Consider the following 17,496-nt stretch of genomic DNA (forward strand, 5'->3'; position numbering starts at 1 on the left):
CCAATATTATTTCGAAAAAAAAAAACCCTTGATTACTACAACTAAACAGTTCCTTAACAGCAACATCCTGAAACATGAAACTCTGGCAGAAACATTTTATAGACAAACAGAGTAGAAGTCAAAATTTTGAATTTGGGAAGGCATGCAACTGGTTTACAATTCCTTGACAGCAGCATCCTGAAACATAAAACTTGGGAGCAGAAAATTTTTACAGAAAACCGGAGTAGAAGTCAAAATTTCTCATAGTAACTATAGTAGATTAGTAAGGTATAAATAGTGTTACATGTAGCATTTTTTTATACGAAAAGCTACGGAATACAATGATAGTCAATAGTCATAGACAACTTCAATTTTGCTATCTATCCCAGCCTGAGGGCCTTCGCCTTTCCCTTTGCCTTTCTCTCGAGCTGAAATAACATAAAATGAAGAAAAAAAAAAGATTAGGGTTCTATAAGCAGATACAAACCACTACTATCCAAAATCATTATGTCACTTTTTACTAATCTATCAAGAAGAAGTTAACAAATTCAATTAATGGCAGAGTAATGAATTGTTAGTGTCATAACACTCACATCACTACTTTAAATTTTGGATTATTTCTTTAATTAGGGTCAGGGTAACCAACCATGAAAGTAATGCACATAGGAGTGGAGAGAGTAGCTCACCTTTCATTGCTCTTCTGATCAGAATTCGGACCACCGATGCTGCCTCCTGATGCTGGCGTGAAATTTGTTGTAGGGGTTGCCTGAGGTCTGTTGGTGTCCCCACCAATGGTACCACCCGAAACAAAACCAATCATAGCTGGGCGCTTGTTGGCATACACGTTTGAATTGTTAGTTGCCTGATTCTGAGAGTCGGGTGAAGCAGCCACAAAGCTGCTCTTGAACTGTGCCATCATACCAGTCCTAAGTGAATTAACTGCAGCAGCCCGACTTGGAGTTTGAGAGGGAGCATTGTTGGATTCTGTATTATACCCAATGCCTAAACCAAAATCCACTCCACGAACACCTCGACCACCACCGCCTCCTCCTCCACCTCCTCGTCCACCTCCTCGTCCTTTTCCCTTCTTTCCACCTGCATGAATACATGAAATATTCAGTGATAGTAAATATATGGTTCAATATTCAGCATGAGTTTATGAAAGGATTACTAGCAAATTACAAAGAATTTGTAGAAATTATTCCAAGAATAACAGGGAAAAGTAGCAAGGCAAGCATAAAGCTAGAAATCAGCAAGTAAATTAAAAGACCGCAAATTTGCAGTTGTCATACCTCCTTTCCTTGCATCACGTTTAGACCTGAATCTTCCATCCTAAGGATACAGAGTAACTGATAAGATAAATGCCGAAAAACATACAGATAGAATTACAAGCAACAGTTCCAAATACTGCATGGCAAAAAAAAAAAGAGGGACAACATAAGTAACAAAAGAATTCACTCTTCCATGCAGAAAGCATAACTGGCTAAGAGCAAACATTCTTTTCCTCAGCTATATCAATAATAACAGATGATTCTGTAGCGTTATATACAATCAAGGGCTAAGGAAATGGATCCTATGAAGCTTACATCTACTACATCATCTTGATGCACCTAGTGAGAAATCAGCTCAATAACCAAGAGCTGCAAAATTGTGGCGGTAATATAATGCTTAAAGTAGAAACTCTCTAGGTATAAATATCTTGAATTGCCCAAAAGCAACAGCAAAAACAAGAAAAACGCATAGCCTGATAAGTAACAACACAGATGATTCAGGTATTGTAGTTTGCAACTTTGCAGTAGCAAGAGAGCAGCAACTCAAATAAACTCCAAAGTGAGTACAGCTTATTTAAATCCTAGAATGCTGTAATTCAAAGCATCTATGCCTAATAAAAATGCAACATACAGCACAATCCTACAACAAACTGATCAGTAACATCAGTATTAAAGATAACCCCAGTCAATTAATAGCCAAGTCACCCACAAAATTCAACCCTTAAGATTTTTTATAACATGGTAATACAATATTGTTTCTCAAGCACTTTCAAAAAAATACATATCTCAAGCTACAACTGCTCCACAATTAAAGAACACTAAGGAAGAATTCAAAAACCAGATAAGTAACAAGAAAACAGAACGCAATTACCTTCATGGCAAGATCCATCAGTTCCACAGACACATTCTGGCCAGCAGCAATCAAACTGTTGACCATTTCCCCAGCGAACCTGGCCTCTTTCTGTGTGATAAGAGTGTATGCGACTCCGTCTTTATCACCAGCACGACCTGTTCTACCAATGCGATGCACATGCATATCCATATCTTTTGCAATGTCAAAGTTGACAACTGACTTGATCGACTTAATGTCAAGACCTCGAGCAGCAACATCTGTAGCAATAAGAACATGGTATATCCCAGCCTTAAATTTCTGCAAAATCTCCATCCGAGAAGCCTGATCTTTATCACCGTGAAGAGAAGCAACTTTGAACCCTTTCTGTGCAAGCTGGGACTCAAGTTCATCTACAGAGGCCTTTTTGGAAGCAAAAACCAAAACATCACCTTCATCAATCATTCCTTGCAGCTTTTCTAGGAGCCAAGGTAACTTTTCTGCATCTGAAGGAAGCACTTGAACAAACTGAGTAATATCTTCATTTGCCATGCCTACTTCCCCCACTGACACACGTACAGGATCAGAAAGAATTTCTCTTGCTAACTTTTCCACTTTTCGGGGCATTGTTGCTGAAAAGAGTAAAGTCTGACGGTCTGGCCTGATCTGACCAACAATAGATCTTATCTGTGGCTCAAAACCAAGGTCAAACATTCGATCTGCCTCATCAAGCACCAAATATGTTGCTCTCTTCAATGTTAATGCCTTCATTTTCAGCAAATCAATCAGTCTCCCAGGAGTGGTAACAACAATCTCCGCTCCTGCCTTGAGTTCTTTAAACTGATCAAGCTTGGACATCCCACCATAGACTGCAGAAACACGTAACCCATAAGGTTTTGCAAATTTTCTAGTTTCCAGATATATCTGATGAGCTAATTCTCTGGTGGGTGCACATATCACTCCGATTGGTCCTTCTCCTTTGCCCAGCTCAGGCTGATCCATTATATGCACAATCATAGGAAGCACAAACGCAGCAGTTTTTCCAGAACCAGTCTTTGCTATACCAATAATATCACTTCCTGACAGCACAATTGGTAAAGCTTGGCATTGTATGTTGGTAGGCTTTTCATAACCTTGTTTGGTGATTGCACTCATCAATGGTGGAGGGAAGCCACAATCGTCAAAAGTTTTAACTGGCCTTGGAACATCAAAACCAGAAACACGAATTTTCAAGGCATTCCGGTACTCTGTGACATCCTGCTCGCTCATGCCTAGTTAAAAGAAAGCAATAAGTATATCTATGCAAGCTATATACGAAGTACATAATACAAAAGTTAGCTCCTACAAACAACAAACAGCAATTAAATGTTAGCTCATACTAATATAGAAAATTATCACAGTGCAGCAATGCAGCATGCCGAACAATAAACTGTCACATAATAGCAACAGATGCTGGCATTAATTCCTCAATAATCAAACAAGGCTTCTCCAAAAACCTTACCAAACCCTTGCCAAAAAATTGTTCTCAGGGAAATCTAAATTGTCAGTATCCAAAATGCTGTTCAAATGGACAGGAAAAGTGCCTAAGCCAGGAATATAAAACAAAAAAAACGAAACAGCCCCTCCAAAAACGAGTCTCGGTCATGAAGAGCTCAAGTCATGACTGATTTCCAAACCCATCTACAATTCTACAAATGCCTCATTCTTTGACCATTATTCGCAATCAAATTTGGCAAAACTGTTTCGAAGTCCCTTATTAAATAGTTGGCAATTAAAACATTTTCATCCATCCCTCAAAAAAATTGGCATATTATTAAACCCAATTGGTAAAGAATTCTAATACTAATTCATCAAAATTAAAAGTAGCAATCCTTGACCAGAAAAATGGAGCAATTCAGCTTAATGCCACTTTGCAAAGAACAGTATAAACAGTGTAAGAATCCAATCAACTAATACCAAATAATATATTCTTATCATCAACCTAATTCACACTCAAACACAACTAATTTCTTATCAGTAAAAACTTCTAACTCTAATTCACACTCAAACACAACAAACTTCATCAGCCTAATTCGCACATTCATATATAACACCAAGCTTAAAATTCCACTGACAAAATGTTAGCAAAACTAATGAATATACCAGAAATTGAAGGCTTTTCCTCATAAAAATCCTTATTAAACGCCTCATAATCAATCTCACTATGATCCAATGCAGTAATAGGCTCAATCTTCCTCTTATCAAGCACAATCGGATTATCATCAGAATCATACTCAACCATTCCAGCATCAACCGCTTTCGCCGCAGCGTAAACCTCCTCATCGGAATCGTACCCGGCTCGAAGCGCATCCGACGCCAATGTTAACCCTACATCTTTCTTTGCCCTCAAAAAACTCTCCATTGGATCATCCTCATCATCATCATCATCTCTATACTTATCAAGCTTCTCTTTCGGCTTCGGCGGGGGCGCTTCACTCACTTCCTTATGAATTCCCTCCATAAAAGCGTCCAATGGATCAATTTCTTCGTCGGCGGCGAGATTTCCGGCGTCGGAAACGTTATTTCTATCGTCGTCGAAATCGATGTTGTCGACGTCGGTATCTTCGTGGTGGTCATGAGGTCGCGAAGAAGAAGGAGGAGTGTAGAGGCGTTGAGGTTGTTGTTGAGATCGTTCGAAGTTGTAGGTTTGTTGGCGATTGATTCCGAAGCCTTCGAAGCCGAATTTGCGCTTCGACATGGTAGGGATTTGGAGGTCGAGCTCAAATCAATGGCGAATTTTGGGGAGAAGATAAAAAGCCCCAAATTGTTATCAGTAAAACACTAAAACCCTAAAAATTGGGGAAGAATGAGAGAGGTAGAGGGGGAGGAAGAAAGAGGGGGGAAAGTCGGTGTTGAGTGACACGATGGCGTGCAGGTTGTGTTTATGTTTTAAACGGGTTGGATTTGATGGATGGTGGCTTCTCGTTATAGCCCGTATAGGTGGTTCGGTTCGATACGAGCCGAATCATTTTCAAGTACGGTAGAATCGGCTTACTATTTATCGCCAATTAGTTTAGTATGGAAGGTGTTTTTGTTTACAATGTATGTCAATTTGATTTCGGTGTGTAATGGCTTCAAGTAACCTTGTTTTCTTCACCTTATTATTATTGAATTGATATTATTTTTACTAAAATTAAGTTATTCTTGCTAAACTTACTTATCAGGAAAAGATCGTAGAACCGCAACCCCGAAACTCGAAACCCTAAAGTGCATAATCATCACCGGCAGTGTTGGATGGCAATATTTAAGGATTTGTCCTCATTGGACTTCTCCTCATTCTTCTTCTTTAATTTCCAACACTCGGCTTTGATATAACCCTTCACATGACAATATTTACAAACTTTTCCTTTACCAAAATTCTTATTACCACCATGAGCAACTAAAGGGTCTAAAGCATTATTTTGAGCCGGATTATTCGATTTATTAACCAACTCAGGCCCGTCTTTAGACATGTTTGTTCTCACACACGGTACAGGGCCCCCAAAAATCAGGGGCCCATAATTAAAAAAAAAAAAAAAAACCTTACATATTCACCTTCTTCTAAAGACCACCATTTCCAAACTAAAACCTAAAAATTCATCTTAAATCTTTGACTTTGCTTTTTAATTTCCAAAACAAAATTAAATTGAATATGAAAATATAATTGAGCATTTTGCTTCAAAAAATATTAGAAGGATGATACTTTTTAAATAAAAAGTTTTTGTTTGTTGTTTTATTTAATTAATATTAAATTTAGTAATATGAATATTTTAGCTCTATAATAATTTGTAGTATTGTACTTTAAAAAAATGTGTCATTTTATAATAATAATATTTTTAACCTTTTAAAATAGTCCTCTAAAAATTGAAGGGCCCAATTTTAATAGTTAGAATAGGGCCACTAAATTGTCGGAGACGACCCTGATTACTGACTTATTGTCAATTAATTAAATCTCTCTGAGTTATGGCATCCTTAACATTCTCCAAACTCAAATTATCTCTACCATACAATAAAGTATCTCGAAAGTGCTTATACGTTGGCGGTAAAGAACACAACAATCTAATAGCCATATCCTCATCATCGATCTCAACATCGATGTTTTGCAAATCCATAATAATAGAGAAAATTCATCTAAATAAGACTTAATTAAGCGGTTTACCTTTCTCTAGACGAAGATCATGAAGTCTAGATTTGAGTAGTATACGGTTGGTTACGCTCTTTTTCATGACTCCAACTTCAACCACAAACTCGCAAAATTCGTCTCCTCGGCAACCTCTCTCAAAACATCATCAAAGAGACATAATTGAATTGCCGAAAGAGCATTCAAATCGATCTCCTCCCTCTTATCCATCGTCATGCATGCCCGAAGGTTTTTTGGATACATCTTCAAGGGCCTTTGTGACAACCACTTTGAACCAAGATGGCTTTATCTTCAACTGTCATAGGCCAAAATTCACTTGCCTATCGAATTTCTCAATGTCAAATTTCATTGGCATAATTTAATCAAACTAACTTATAAACACCTAAAACCTAAGACCTGGCTTTAGATACTATTTAATAGGAAATTAAATAAGGGTGTAATTGTGTTTGCTTAATGTGGAACAAATCAATGAAAAATAAGAACGAGAAAAGCAATAAAGATGATAAACAAAGAACACAATGATGCGTGATTCGGTCAAAATAGGCCTACATCCATGGGTGGGGGATTCGAGAGCTTCTTCACAATAATGGAGAAAGAACGAGAGAATAATACAAGGAGTCCTAAATCTAATAGCTCAAAAGGTATGATCTAATTGATCAACTAAAAGGTTCTTTTATAATGCAAGGAAATCCTAATAAAAATCCCTAAATTGTCCCCTAATTATACTCAAATAGCCGTCATAGAAAAAAAATATATAATTTTTGAAAATATTCCATAAATTATCCTAAAAAAACCAAATTACCAATGCCTGCTTCAGGTCCTCATAGGGTCGAGCTATAGCTCACTCACATAGAGCTATCGCCGCACTAGGAAATTAGTTAAGTGACTTAAACCGGGTTTTTTTTTTTGAGAAATAGTTAGTTAAATTTTGCAAGATATATAATACCGCTTGCCATCTAGTAGAAAGATGGGGTATGGGTAGTATTAAACTCTTAAATAGACCTGGTTCACACTAATTTATTGTGGACCACTTATAATAGAGATAGTAGGTCGTTTTATTTATTTAAAAAAAGGTCACTATGTTGAAATAATGATCATTATGTTAAAATAATAGTGATTGTGTTTTATAAAGGTCATAAGAGATGAAATTTTTTAAATGAAAATTTTAAAATACTGGTCAATATGAATAATATAGGTCACTAGGTTAAAATTAGGATCGTAACATCATATTTCAGGTTTGCAATAACATTAGAAATCACACTAATATTATTAAAGGTTACTATGTTAAAATTAAGATTATTATATTTAATATTAGGGTCACTATGTTCAATACAAAACTAGTTACGCATATGTAGAACTTCGGGTCCACAATAATATTATTGTGAACCAGGTTCATACAAGTTTTTTTGATGAGTAGTAATTTGGAGTATATATGTACGAAGTATGATTTAGTTACCTATTGCTTAGGGCTTAGGCGAATATTGATTTAAGTTAATAAAATACCCAATAAACGTACGTCATGTATAGACTTGTAGTGGCTAATGGCTATTGAGTAAAGCACTCTATAGCTAAAACCAAATAGTTGTACAAAAGTTACATACCACTTTGTAATTGACTAATAATGTAATTTTTCCCACCATTATTTTCATAATAAAATTGATTTTTTTTTTGTTTTTTTTTGACGGGAAAAATTGACAATATTAACTTAGGGCTTCCGATTGACTGAACTAAATATTTTATGGGAGAAGGAAATTAAGAACTGAAAATAATAGACCTTTACAATAGCTTCACTCTAAAGGTTGATATATATATATATATATATTATTATTATTAAGGTTCTATTTTTACTTTCAACGGTCAATTCAGCTAGTTGATAGATAAATGAAATTAAAAACCACGATATACAAGTGAAGATCGAAGAAATGCATGGAATATAGAATATGTGACCAAATTAGTCAAAGATCCCTTCAATTTCAAGTGGGTATAAACATTTTGATTGTATTTGTATATCCTAGAAAGTGACAATTTGCTTGTTTCTTCTTAGGGGTTAGGTTCATATTAAAAACTACGAGTAGTCATTTTCTACCATTACTTGGGAATACTTTGAAGGGAATTTATGGTTTAAGGAGTACTCCATAATTCCATATAGACTATTCCATATAAGCATGTTTCCTCAACTGGCTTGCCAACTGCCGTTGAATGGTTAGATGCATTTTCTATTTTTCTCTAACACATATTTACGAGGAAATTTTAAGTTGACTATAAAACAATATCAACTTTTTGTTATATTTATATAAAAAAATATATGTATTGATCTTATTACATTGATCGATCAACCTCTGTAACACTAACAAAGTAACCTTATAACACAGAGTTACAGACCGATTAATTCCATTAATATTAATGAAAAACTCCCCATGACTGATCGTATGGTGTAGCCACTACCCAACCATAAAAAATAGTTTTGGAATTTTTTAACATGAATTAGATAATTCAATATACTTGACTACTTGTATAAAAAAAAAGAAAAATTACTAAAGACAGTGTACATCCTCACACCACGAGGAGAGTCCTCTTTTTAGTTTCTCTCTCCTCCAATAAAACTTGAAAGTTCCCTCGATTCCCCAGATTTCATTTCCCCCGATTTTCCTTTCTAACTATGGCGTCCCTATTTCGAAACGTTTCTCCTCCATTACTAACGTTTTTTCGATTCACGGTTTTGCACCAGTCCTTTTTTTCCCTCCATTTTCCTCTCTCCTCCCACCTCTAATGGCGGTTGTTGCTGCTCCTCTTCCTAGTACTAGTACTACTATTCACTCCTTCATTACCACTACTACTAACTCCTTGTTTGCTTTACTTGCAAGCTTCTTTTTGATGCGGGTTTCTTCTTCTTCTCAGATCCAAACACTGCTTTAGTTCTTCCCCCTTTTACTTTCTCTCTCTTCATTTCTTCTTTGTGTCGGCGGCGATGAAGCGATTTCCATTGATTCCCGGTAATTCAATTTGGTTTTGTTTGTTTTGGGTTTAATTTGATTTCTTTATTATTGGGAATTTTTTTGTTGTCGTTTGTCTTTTAGTTTTGATTTGTTAATTATTATTTTATGTTAGATTTTGTTTGTTGTTTAGCTGAAATTTGCTGTCGGTGAATTTGTGAAATGTTGGGAATTTTGCAGGAATTTGTTGTTTTTTGTATGATTTTAGCTGTTTTTAGGGGTTTGGAATTTAGGGTTTTGTCTGGAATTAAGATTTAGTGCCTCATTATTCTTCAATTACTAGTTCTTGATCAATTGTGGATGATGTTGAGGTTTGATTTGAATCTTATTTTCGGAATTAGAGGATGAATTAGGTTTCTATTCTTGGTTATTCTATGTTTAGTGAGGTATGAAATGTTGTACAAATTGATGAAGAAATAATGGGTGATTAGGAATCGGGAGCTAGAGGTGGTTTGTTGATTTAGTTTATGATGTTTCTAGGATCCTTCCTCCGGGTACTGTAGTTAGATACATTTAGTTGTTCATTCATCAGATTGTTGGTGGAAGTTTGTTTAGTGAATCGTGTTCTGAGTGGAAGGCTACTATTGGTTTTGTTTCTGACGCGTTGGATATAAATGGTGGTGGCTTAGATTGGAAAGTTGAAAATTTTGGTATTCTGTTGCTTTTCCTCTCTATATATTAGTGATGGCCTGTTTATATATTCACAATTGATTGGTTCGGCCAAGAACCGTTGATGAATATTGTGTATGTGTGCAATGAGTGAGATAGAGCTAAAATACAAATTTGGTGTGTGAACACTGAATAAAATTGGGTATGTTTGGGGTTCGATCCTATATGAAGATTTGTTGCTTGAAGCCTTTGATGTTGTATAAGCCTGGGTTTCGAAGTATGAAGTCTGATGTCTTTTATGATGTGATGTGCTACATTTTTAAAATTGGGCAGAGTTTGATCAGTGAGTACATTCAGGAGAGAAAAGACAATAGCTTAAGGTTTATTTTGTATCATCATAAGTATGATGATTTTTTATTTTATTTTATTTATTTAGTTGAATTGAGTAAATCAAGCTACTATTCCGTATATGGTTGCCAGGCCATAAAAGTAATTATATTCAGTTGCCAGTTCTCACAGAGTAAAAAGTTGATGCTGATATAAGCTTTTCTGCTTAACAAACCTTGTGCTACGTATTTTGCTAGTTTGACATTTTAGGAATGTAGTTGACACTAAAAAAGACAGCTAACCATAGCAACATGAGGTTTGCAGTATTCGTTTTACTAGTATTAAAAAATAATGTATTGTTTGGTCACATCTCTCACTAGCTGGAGCCATTAGATGTTCATGCATCCTTGTTTTTGATACACAAATCTTGACGAGTTTCTATAAAAAAAAAATGCAATAATTTAACTTGTTAACTGCACTTAAAAATACTATCCTGATCTGAAAATTTTAGTTGCTAATCCCTTACGTTTTAAAGAAATTATATCAAGTGGTAACCCCTTGCCTTTTAGTTTCTGTATCTTAGGGATGCCCTCACAGTATATGCCTCTATTATTCTAATGGTTCTAGTTTGTTTCATGCTCTTTGTTGACATATTCTCCATTGGATTCTGTCATTCAAAAATTGTTTAATGTTTATACTTTTTTTTTGTTAAAAAGTTGTCTTATTTTGTTTATGACCACTGCAGGTATGCCAAGTAAGCTTTTGATATGGCTTCTGGTATCATATTGTACAGCATTCCATATTGATGCGGAATCCTATGAATCTCCATTACAGTCATCATTAGTATTAGCAGCTAAAAGGCCTTTAACAGCTCCCATTCTTGCTGCGAATGCCAATACACCACTTGTTGGACAGAAGGAAAAGTCACAATACATGAGGCGGAATCTCGCATCAGCACCAGTTCAGGCTCCACATGAGCCACTACAAGCAATTAGTGATCCTCCTGCCGGTTCTAGATTTCCTAATTTGGCTAAGAATAATAATGGATCAGTACCACCAGCTGAAGGCCTAATGCCATCTCTCGCTCCAGAAGTTTCAAGTAAGAGTATTTCATTAGAAGCTTATGTACACTGTTAGCATCTTGTTCTTGAAAAGCGGAAAAAGATTTCCTCTGCACCTAGCACCAATGAGGTGCATCCAATTGCAAAACAAAGTGCATTGTCTTCATGAGGTGCACAAAGATATGTGGAAAGATTCCTTATTCATTTACCTTTTCTGTTCCGTAGTAGTCTGCATGTTTCTCGACTCATACTCTATATTATTATTATCTCTTGTTCCTTCCCTTTTCTCATTGCTTCTTGCCACTTCACTCAGTGCTCTATGTTTCTTATGCAATTTGCGTCCATCAGGGTTGATTTCTTGCCTGCGCGCTTCACATGCTGACACCAATCTACCTTGTGCATTATAGCTTGGCTAGGACTGTGATAGTAATGGTTTATTATGCATATGTGCATTTAACTTAACTCTTGTGTTGTATGTATAACTAGCAAAATATATTAAAATTCAGTTACCTCCGTTGATTTATTAATTATTTCATCTGTTGTGACTTTGGTGTGTAATCTTACATTTCAGGCTGCTGTAAACCTGATATGGTGCAGAAACGAGAGACCCCCAGTTGCCACTGTGTTTATCCAATTAAGGTTGATCTTCTGCTTTTCAATGTGTCACAAAATCCAAATTGGAGTCTTTTCCTTGATGGATTCTCTTCTGCACTTGGCCTCCGTGCTCCTCAGATGCAAATGAATAATTTTTATTGGGTTACCCTGACTAGCTTGAATATTTCACTGGACATTACTCCACATACTGGGATCAGTTTCTCAGCTGGTGCCGCATCTGCTATAAACTCCTCACTTGTGTTGCATAAGGTGTCGATACCTGAAATAGTAGGTGTGGGTGATTACAAACTTCTAAATGTGACCTGGTATCAGCCTCCTGCTCCATCACCAGGTAATTATACAGCGAATACTTCTTTTTTTAGGCTCTGTATATGTTGAGTTGTATTTTTCTGCTGGTGCATTACATTTAGTTGTTTCTTATTGTTTATTTGTTATTTTGCACTTTTATTTGGGAAAATCTAGATGATTGATTGTAACTTGGAAACTATTTGAGGAGCAGTCTATTTTATTTCTTGCCTGACTTAGCATATAGGATTTCCTTGTTCTGCATATGTAACTTCTGGAGTATATTACGAGTTATAACACTAGTCTTTCTCTTAATTACAGCCCCATTATCTGCTGCATCACCTGTGAAAACACCAGATCATCAGGCTTCAGCTTCTACACCATCAGAGGCTTCTAATAACAAGAACTCAAGCTTGGTTCTTGTCCTTAGTATTGGGGCTGGAATTTTGATAATTGTCGTCATATTTGTGCTAGTTTTGTGCTCTTGTTCATCCCATAAGAAGCCAAAACCATTAATGAAAGATCCAGGTATGAGTATCAAGCTCAACACTAGCTCTATCTACCTTAGCAGCAATTCCCTTTATAATATCTTTTCAATTCATAGTACTTTGATATGCTATTTATAAGATTTAAAGCAATGTTAAGCACCTTGGCCCATGGTTCTGTTTATCTTGTCTGCTGAAGCTCACACGAATCTCCATTGCTATTTTGTTTTATATTATATTATAATTAATTAATTGTTCATAATTATATAGTTTAATGCACCTGGTATATGTTATTTCTTCCACCACCTATTATTTTCCTTTCTTATCTGTTTCAATCAGGTATGGTATTTATTGATATTTGATAACTTTTTTCTATAGAGAATCTGGGATCAAGGCCAAGGACTTCAGATGGAGGCACAGCTGGAGGATCTCTTGCTCACCCTAGCAGTACAAGATTTTTGACTTATGAAGAACTGAAAAAGGCAACTAATAATTTTGAAAAATCCAGCATACTTGGAGAGGGTGGATTTGGCAAAGTTTTCAAAGGTGTTTTGAGTGATGGCACAGCTGTTGCAATCAAGAAGCTTACAAATGGTGGGCCTCAAGGCGATAAGGAGTTCCTTGTTGAGGTTGATATGCTTAGCAGGTTGCACCATCGCAATCTTGTGAAACTTGTGGGCTACTATAGCAGCCGTGAAGCCTCTCAAAATCTGCTTTGTTATGAGCTTGTTCCTAATGGAAGTCTGGAGGCATGGCTTCATGGTTGGTTTGATAAAACTCTTTGATAGCTTTACATTTAAGTTAGACCTGATCAAACTTATCCCCGCCCGAAATTTTATTTGTTTGGGCTGGTTTGGGAATGTGTTTTTATGCATTTTTAGTTGTTTTTTGCCCCGGCCTGAAAATGGTCTGAAAAGCCTGCACTGCCCGGCTATTTTGGGCGGGCTTGGGCACAATAATTCCGACCCAAAGCTTGGCCTGACCCGGCCCAAGAAGTGGGTTGTTGTTTTGGCCTCGGCCCGCCCCGCCCCGCTCAGTGACCTCTGATTTAAGTCAATTGTAGAACCTTTTTTTATTTTTTTTTTTATTTTTTTTTATGAGTCAATTGTAGAACTTTGTGTCTATATTATGTGCTCTTTTAGATTGTATAATATAATTGTTAATTAAAAAATGCTGCCTTCTATTGCAGGTCCTTTGGGGGTAAATTGTCCCTTGGATTGGGATGCGAGAATGAAGATTGCACTTGATGCTGCTAGAGGACTTGCATACTTGCATGAAGACTCACAGCCATGTGTCATTCACAGAGACTTCAAGGTGTCAAATATACTTCTTGAAAATAACTTCAATGCTAAGGTTGCCGATTTTGGCTTGGCCAAACAGGCACCTGAAGGCAGGCAGACTTATTTGTCTACTCGAGTCATGGGAACTTTTGGGTCAGCCCCCATCTTTTTCTTGCAGTTACCATATTAATTTCTCATGTAAGATTGTAGTTTCTGAAATGCATTTTATTGATGCCAACAGGTATGTAGCCCCTGAATATGCCATGACCGGTCATTTACTTGTTAAAAGTGATGTCTATAGCTATGGTGTGGTCCTTCTTGAGTTGCTGACTGGTAGAAAACCTGTAGATATGTCACAGCCAGCTGGCCAGGAGAACCTTGTTACCTGGGTTAGTTATGTTTTTCATGTGCTTCTCCCTCTCTCTCTTTGGGTGAGGGTGCTCTGAATATATTCGTGACTGTTGGTATTTACAAAAATTTTACTGTTCTGCACCTTTACAGGCAAGGCCAATTTTGAGAGATAAGGATCGTTTAGAAGAGCTTGTGGATCCGAAGCTTCAGGGAAATTACCCTAAGGAAGATTTTTTACGGGTTTGCACAATTGCAGCTGCTTGTGTTGCTCCTGAAGCAAATCAACGGCCCACGATGGGCGAGGTGGTGCAATCTCTTAAAATGGTACAACGGGTTACTGAGTATCAAGACGCTGCCACGGGATCTGCTAACATGCGACCAAACCTTAGACAGTCTTCTACTACCTTTGAATCCGATGGGACTTCCTCAATCTTCTCATCAGGTCCTTACTCTGGTTTGAGCACCTTCGATGAAAACATATCTCGAACTGCTGTTTTCTCTGAGGATCTTCATGAAGGCAGATGAAAAGGATGGTGGTAGTTAAATTTTACTGTCCACACACTTGCTTACTCAGGGAGAAAGCAAAGAATCGGCTCATGTTAGTCAGCTTTGCAGGGTTCTATGCATTTTAAGGCTGAAGTGGGTAATCAGTGAGGTTTAGTTAGCAGGAAATCAAAATCCTCATCTTCTATGGACAATTATTGTGATATCCCGATTGAGGCGGTGAGGCTGCGGTGTTGCTGGCCTGCTGCATCTCTGTGATAAAATGTATATATTGCTAATTGCTTATGGTTCGATCGGTTTCTTTCATTATCTTTCAAGGGCCTACAAGATTTATGAGTTAAGGTCATTCCTTTTTTTACTCACCTGATTCATCCTCTTCTCTTATATGGGACTACCTTCTTTTACCCTATTTGTTAAAAATACAAAATCCGTGTACATTCAACTTCAATTGTCAGAGTTCATTAATTAAAGTCAAATGTGCAGCCTGCTGTTTCCTTCATGGATTACTAGAAAGTTCTTAGCAGAATTTTTTTGTGCCTTTTCCACTTGATTATTTTCAGATTTTAGTGTGAATCTGTAAACATTTTTTTTTTTTTTTAAAAGTTACAAAATAATTTTGCGTATTGTAATGCAAGAATGACAGATATGTTGTGCATTTGAGTACAATGACTGAATGACCATAATAGATAGGATATTGAGTTATCCGTATTATCCTCAATTTTAATAAACCTTTCCTCTCGCCTTCTCAGTGAACATTAAAATTTGTGTTCTTGTTTGTTGATTTCGTTAATCTTCCTTTAAGAATTTGATTTTCACAAATACGTAGTATAACTTATGATGAAGAAACAGAGAAAATGAAATTAATCATGATTCTATATGTATAATTAATCTTAAAATTGATGGCTTTTGTATGATTGCAATTACTTCTATGTGCATTCGGGTATATGTGTAAGAAGCTCTCGGGGGAACCTTTGTCCTTAGATAAGGAAAAGCTAAAAACCAAGAGGTTGGACCTCTTAGAACCTTTTCTTCAACCTAAAGAAACCTTCACCCAAATATGTAAACATATTTATCCAAGAAGTGGGGATTACAAACATTAAACATTTCAAGTAATGAACTGTTATTCCAATCCAGCTCTTGTTTCCTTCCAATTATTCTCCTTTTCATGCCAAACAATTCAAGCAAAGAACCACTCATAATAATGCACCTATATATCTCCCTTAAACTTGGCTTGTAATTGTCCAGAAAAGAATAAAAGAGATCACTCTTCTTCCCTTCCAATTTCTAGATCATTAGGATTAATTAATTACTAATGGCTTCAGAAGGCCCGCGATCAGCAGCTTTACTGCTCTTGGTTATCAATCTAGTACTCTATTTCATTATTATGCTGATTTCTGCTTGGGCTGTTAATCATGCTATTGAAAAAACCCACGAGTCAGGTAAGGAGTACTCTCTTCGTCTTTAAAAGTTCTTTCTGTTTTGACTTTTTATGCGACTAACAATGTATATGGTTTGGCATATTTGGTGCTTGCAGCTTCTGTACTACAAACTCCTGCAAGAATCTTCCCAATCTACTTTCCTATGGGGAACATGGCTACCGGATTCTTCATCATTTTCTCTCTTCTTATCGGTGTTATTGGCATCACAACTTCAGTTCTCGGAATGCTCAATGTAATGCAATGGACTGTTGCTAGTTTGTATGCTGCTGCTACCTCTTCTCTAGGGACATTTGCACTCACTATTCTTGCCATGGGGTATGTCTTAGTAATTATTATTTTTTTTTTTTATTTTTGGCATTAAAATGTTACTCCCTCGATCCCTAATAAGTTGTCCACTTTAGAAACCATAACAGTACGTATATGGGTCTAATGTTACAAATAGTGAAAGAGGATATCTTCTATGAACGAAGGGAGTATGCAATTTTTTTTTTTCCACACCAAGTCTTACGCGAAGATTAACTGAACCTTTGATTTTGTTCTTGCAGATTGGCCTGCAAGGAAATTGATATTGGATATACTGGTGCTAACTTGGTGAGTAATTTGTAATCTTTACCTTTATTTATGTTATAGATCTTTTTGCTTTAGCATGAAATTAACCTATTCAAAGAAAATGAAGCAAAAACTAAAATGTTGCTTTGATTTTGGTATAAAAACAGAGGACTTTGGAGGTAATCATGATTATTGTGAGTGGAACACAATTGCTATGTACTGGTGCAATCAATGTTGCAGCTGAGTCTACTGCTGCGGCTACAAGAAGGATGCTTGGGGGAAGAGTATAAGTCGTTACAAGTTTGATCAAGTGTGCTAATTTTTTTTTTAAAAATATTTTCCTTCCATGTAAGAGTGAATTAATTCGAAGATGGACATTGTTTATTTGTATCTGATAAAGTGTGATCAACATCGCGTTTGATTGTTCTTGTGTTTATTCTCAATTGATAAATTTGTTCCTCTCAAGTTTTTATGTATTTTATGTTTCGATTATACGCGTGTAAATAAACATGTGTAACAAAATTCTTCTTGAGATCAATTGTGACTTGTGAGTGTTGCCAAGGTTAAGTAAAGATGCTAATAGGTGGGTTGGCTCAAGATGCGACATGATTCAATACAAAAAAGCACAATAAGATAATTTGGGACAGGCAAAGGGATAAACAACAATTGTAAGACTGTGGATCATTTTTTGTTGGGAAATCATTTTTTGTATGTGCCCAGATTGTGCTTACTTGTTTTCCCTTTTAAAAATTGCAACACT

The 17,496-nt window shown here is 36.3% G+C and overlaps 3 protein-coding genes across 3 annotated transcripts; 2 read left to right on the top strand and 1 right to left on the bottom strand.

Annotated features, from left to right (window-relative positions):
• Nucleotides 1-68: 68 nt before the first annotated feature.
• On the bottom strand, nt 69-4,994 carry LOC110733027 (DEAD-box ATP-dependent RNA helicase 24-like). Its single transcript, XM_021913039.1, has 5 exons — nt 4,222-4,994; nt 2,122-3,350; nt 1,272-1,311; nt 666-1,074; nt 69-407 (listed from the first exon to the last, which is right to left on the bottom strand). Exons 1-5 carry the CDS (start codon nt 4,814-4,816, stop codon nt 356-358), a joined length of 2,325 nt encoding a protein of 774 aa, XP_021768731.1. The 5' UTR covers nt 4,817-4,994; the 3' UTR covers nt 69-355.
• A 3,669-nt stretch (nt 4,995-8,663) lies between these two features.
• Nucleotides 8,664-15,476, top strand: LOC110733029 (receptor-like cytoplasmic kinase 185). Its single transcript, XM_021913041.1, has 8 exons — nt 8,664-9,231; nt 10,913-11,266; nt 11,800-12,174; nt 12,450-12,656; nt 12,992-13,375; nt 13,803-14,046; nt 14,135-14,282; nt 14,395-15,476. Exons 1-8 carry the CDS (start codon nt 9,207-9,209, stop codon nt 14,767-14,769), a joined length of 2,112 nt encoding a protein of 703 aa, XP_021768733.1. The 5' UTR covers nt 8,664-9,206; the 3' UTR covers nt 14,770-15,476.
• A 263-nt stretch (nt 15,477-15,739) lies between these two features.
• LOC110733030 lies at nt 15,740-17,303 on the top strand. Its single transcript, XM_021913042.1, has 4 exons — nt 15,740-16,187; nt 16,283-16,502; nt 16,733-16,778; nt 16,904-17,303. Exons 1-4 carry the CDS (start codon nt 16,061-16,063, stop codon nt 17,024-17,026), a joined length of 516 nt encoding a protein of 171 aa, XP_021768734.1. The 5' UTR covers nt 15,740-16,060; the 3' UTR covers nt 17,027-17,303.
• The last annotated feature ends 193 nt before the right edge of the window (nt 17,304-17,496 follow it).

This window comes from Chenopodium quinoa, unplaced genomic scaffold, assembly GCF_001683475.1.
Source record: "Chenopodium quinoa cultivar QQ74 unplaced genomic scaffold, ASM168347v1, whole genome shotgun sequence".
NCBI classification, from domain to species: domain Eukaryota; kingdom Viridiplantae; phylum Streptophyta; class Magnoliopsida; order Caryophyllales; family Amaranthaceae; genus Chenopodium; species Chenopodium quinoa.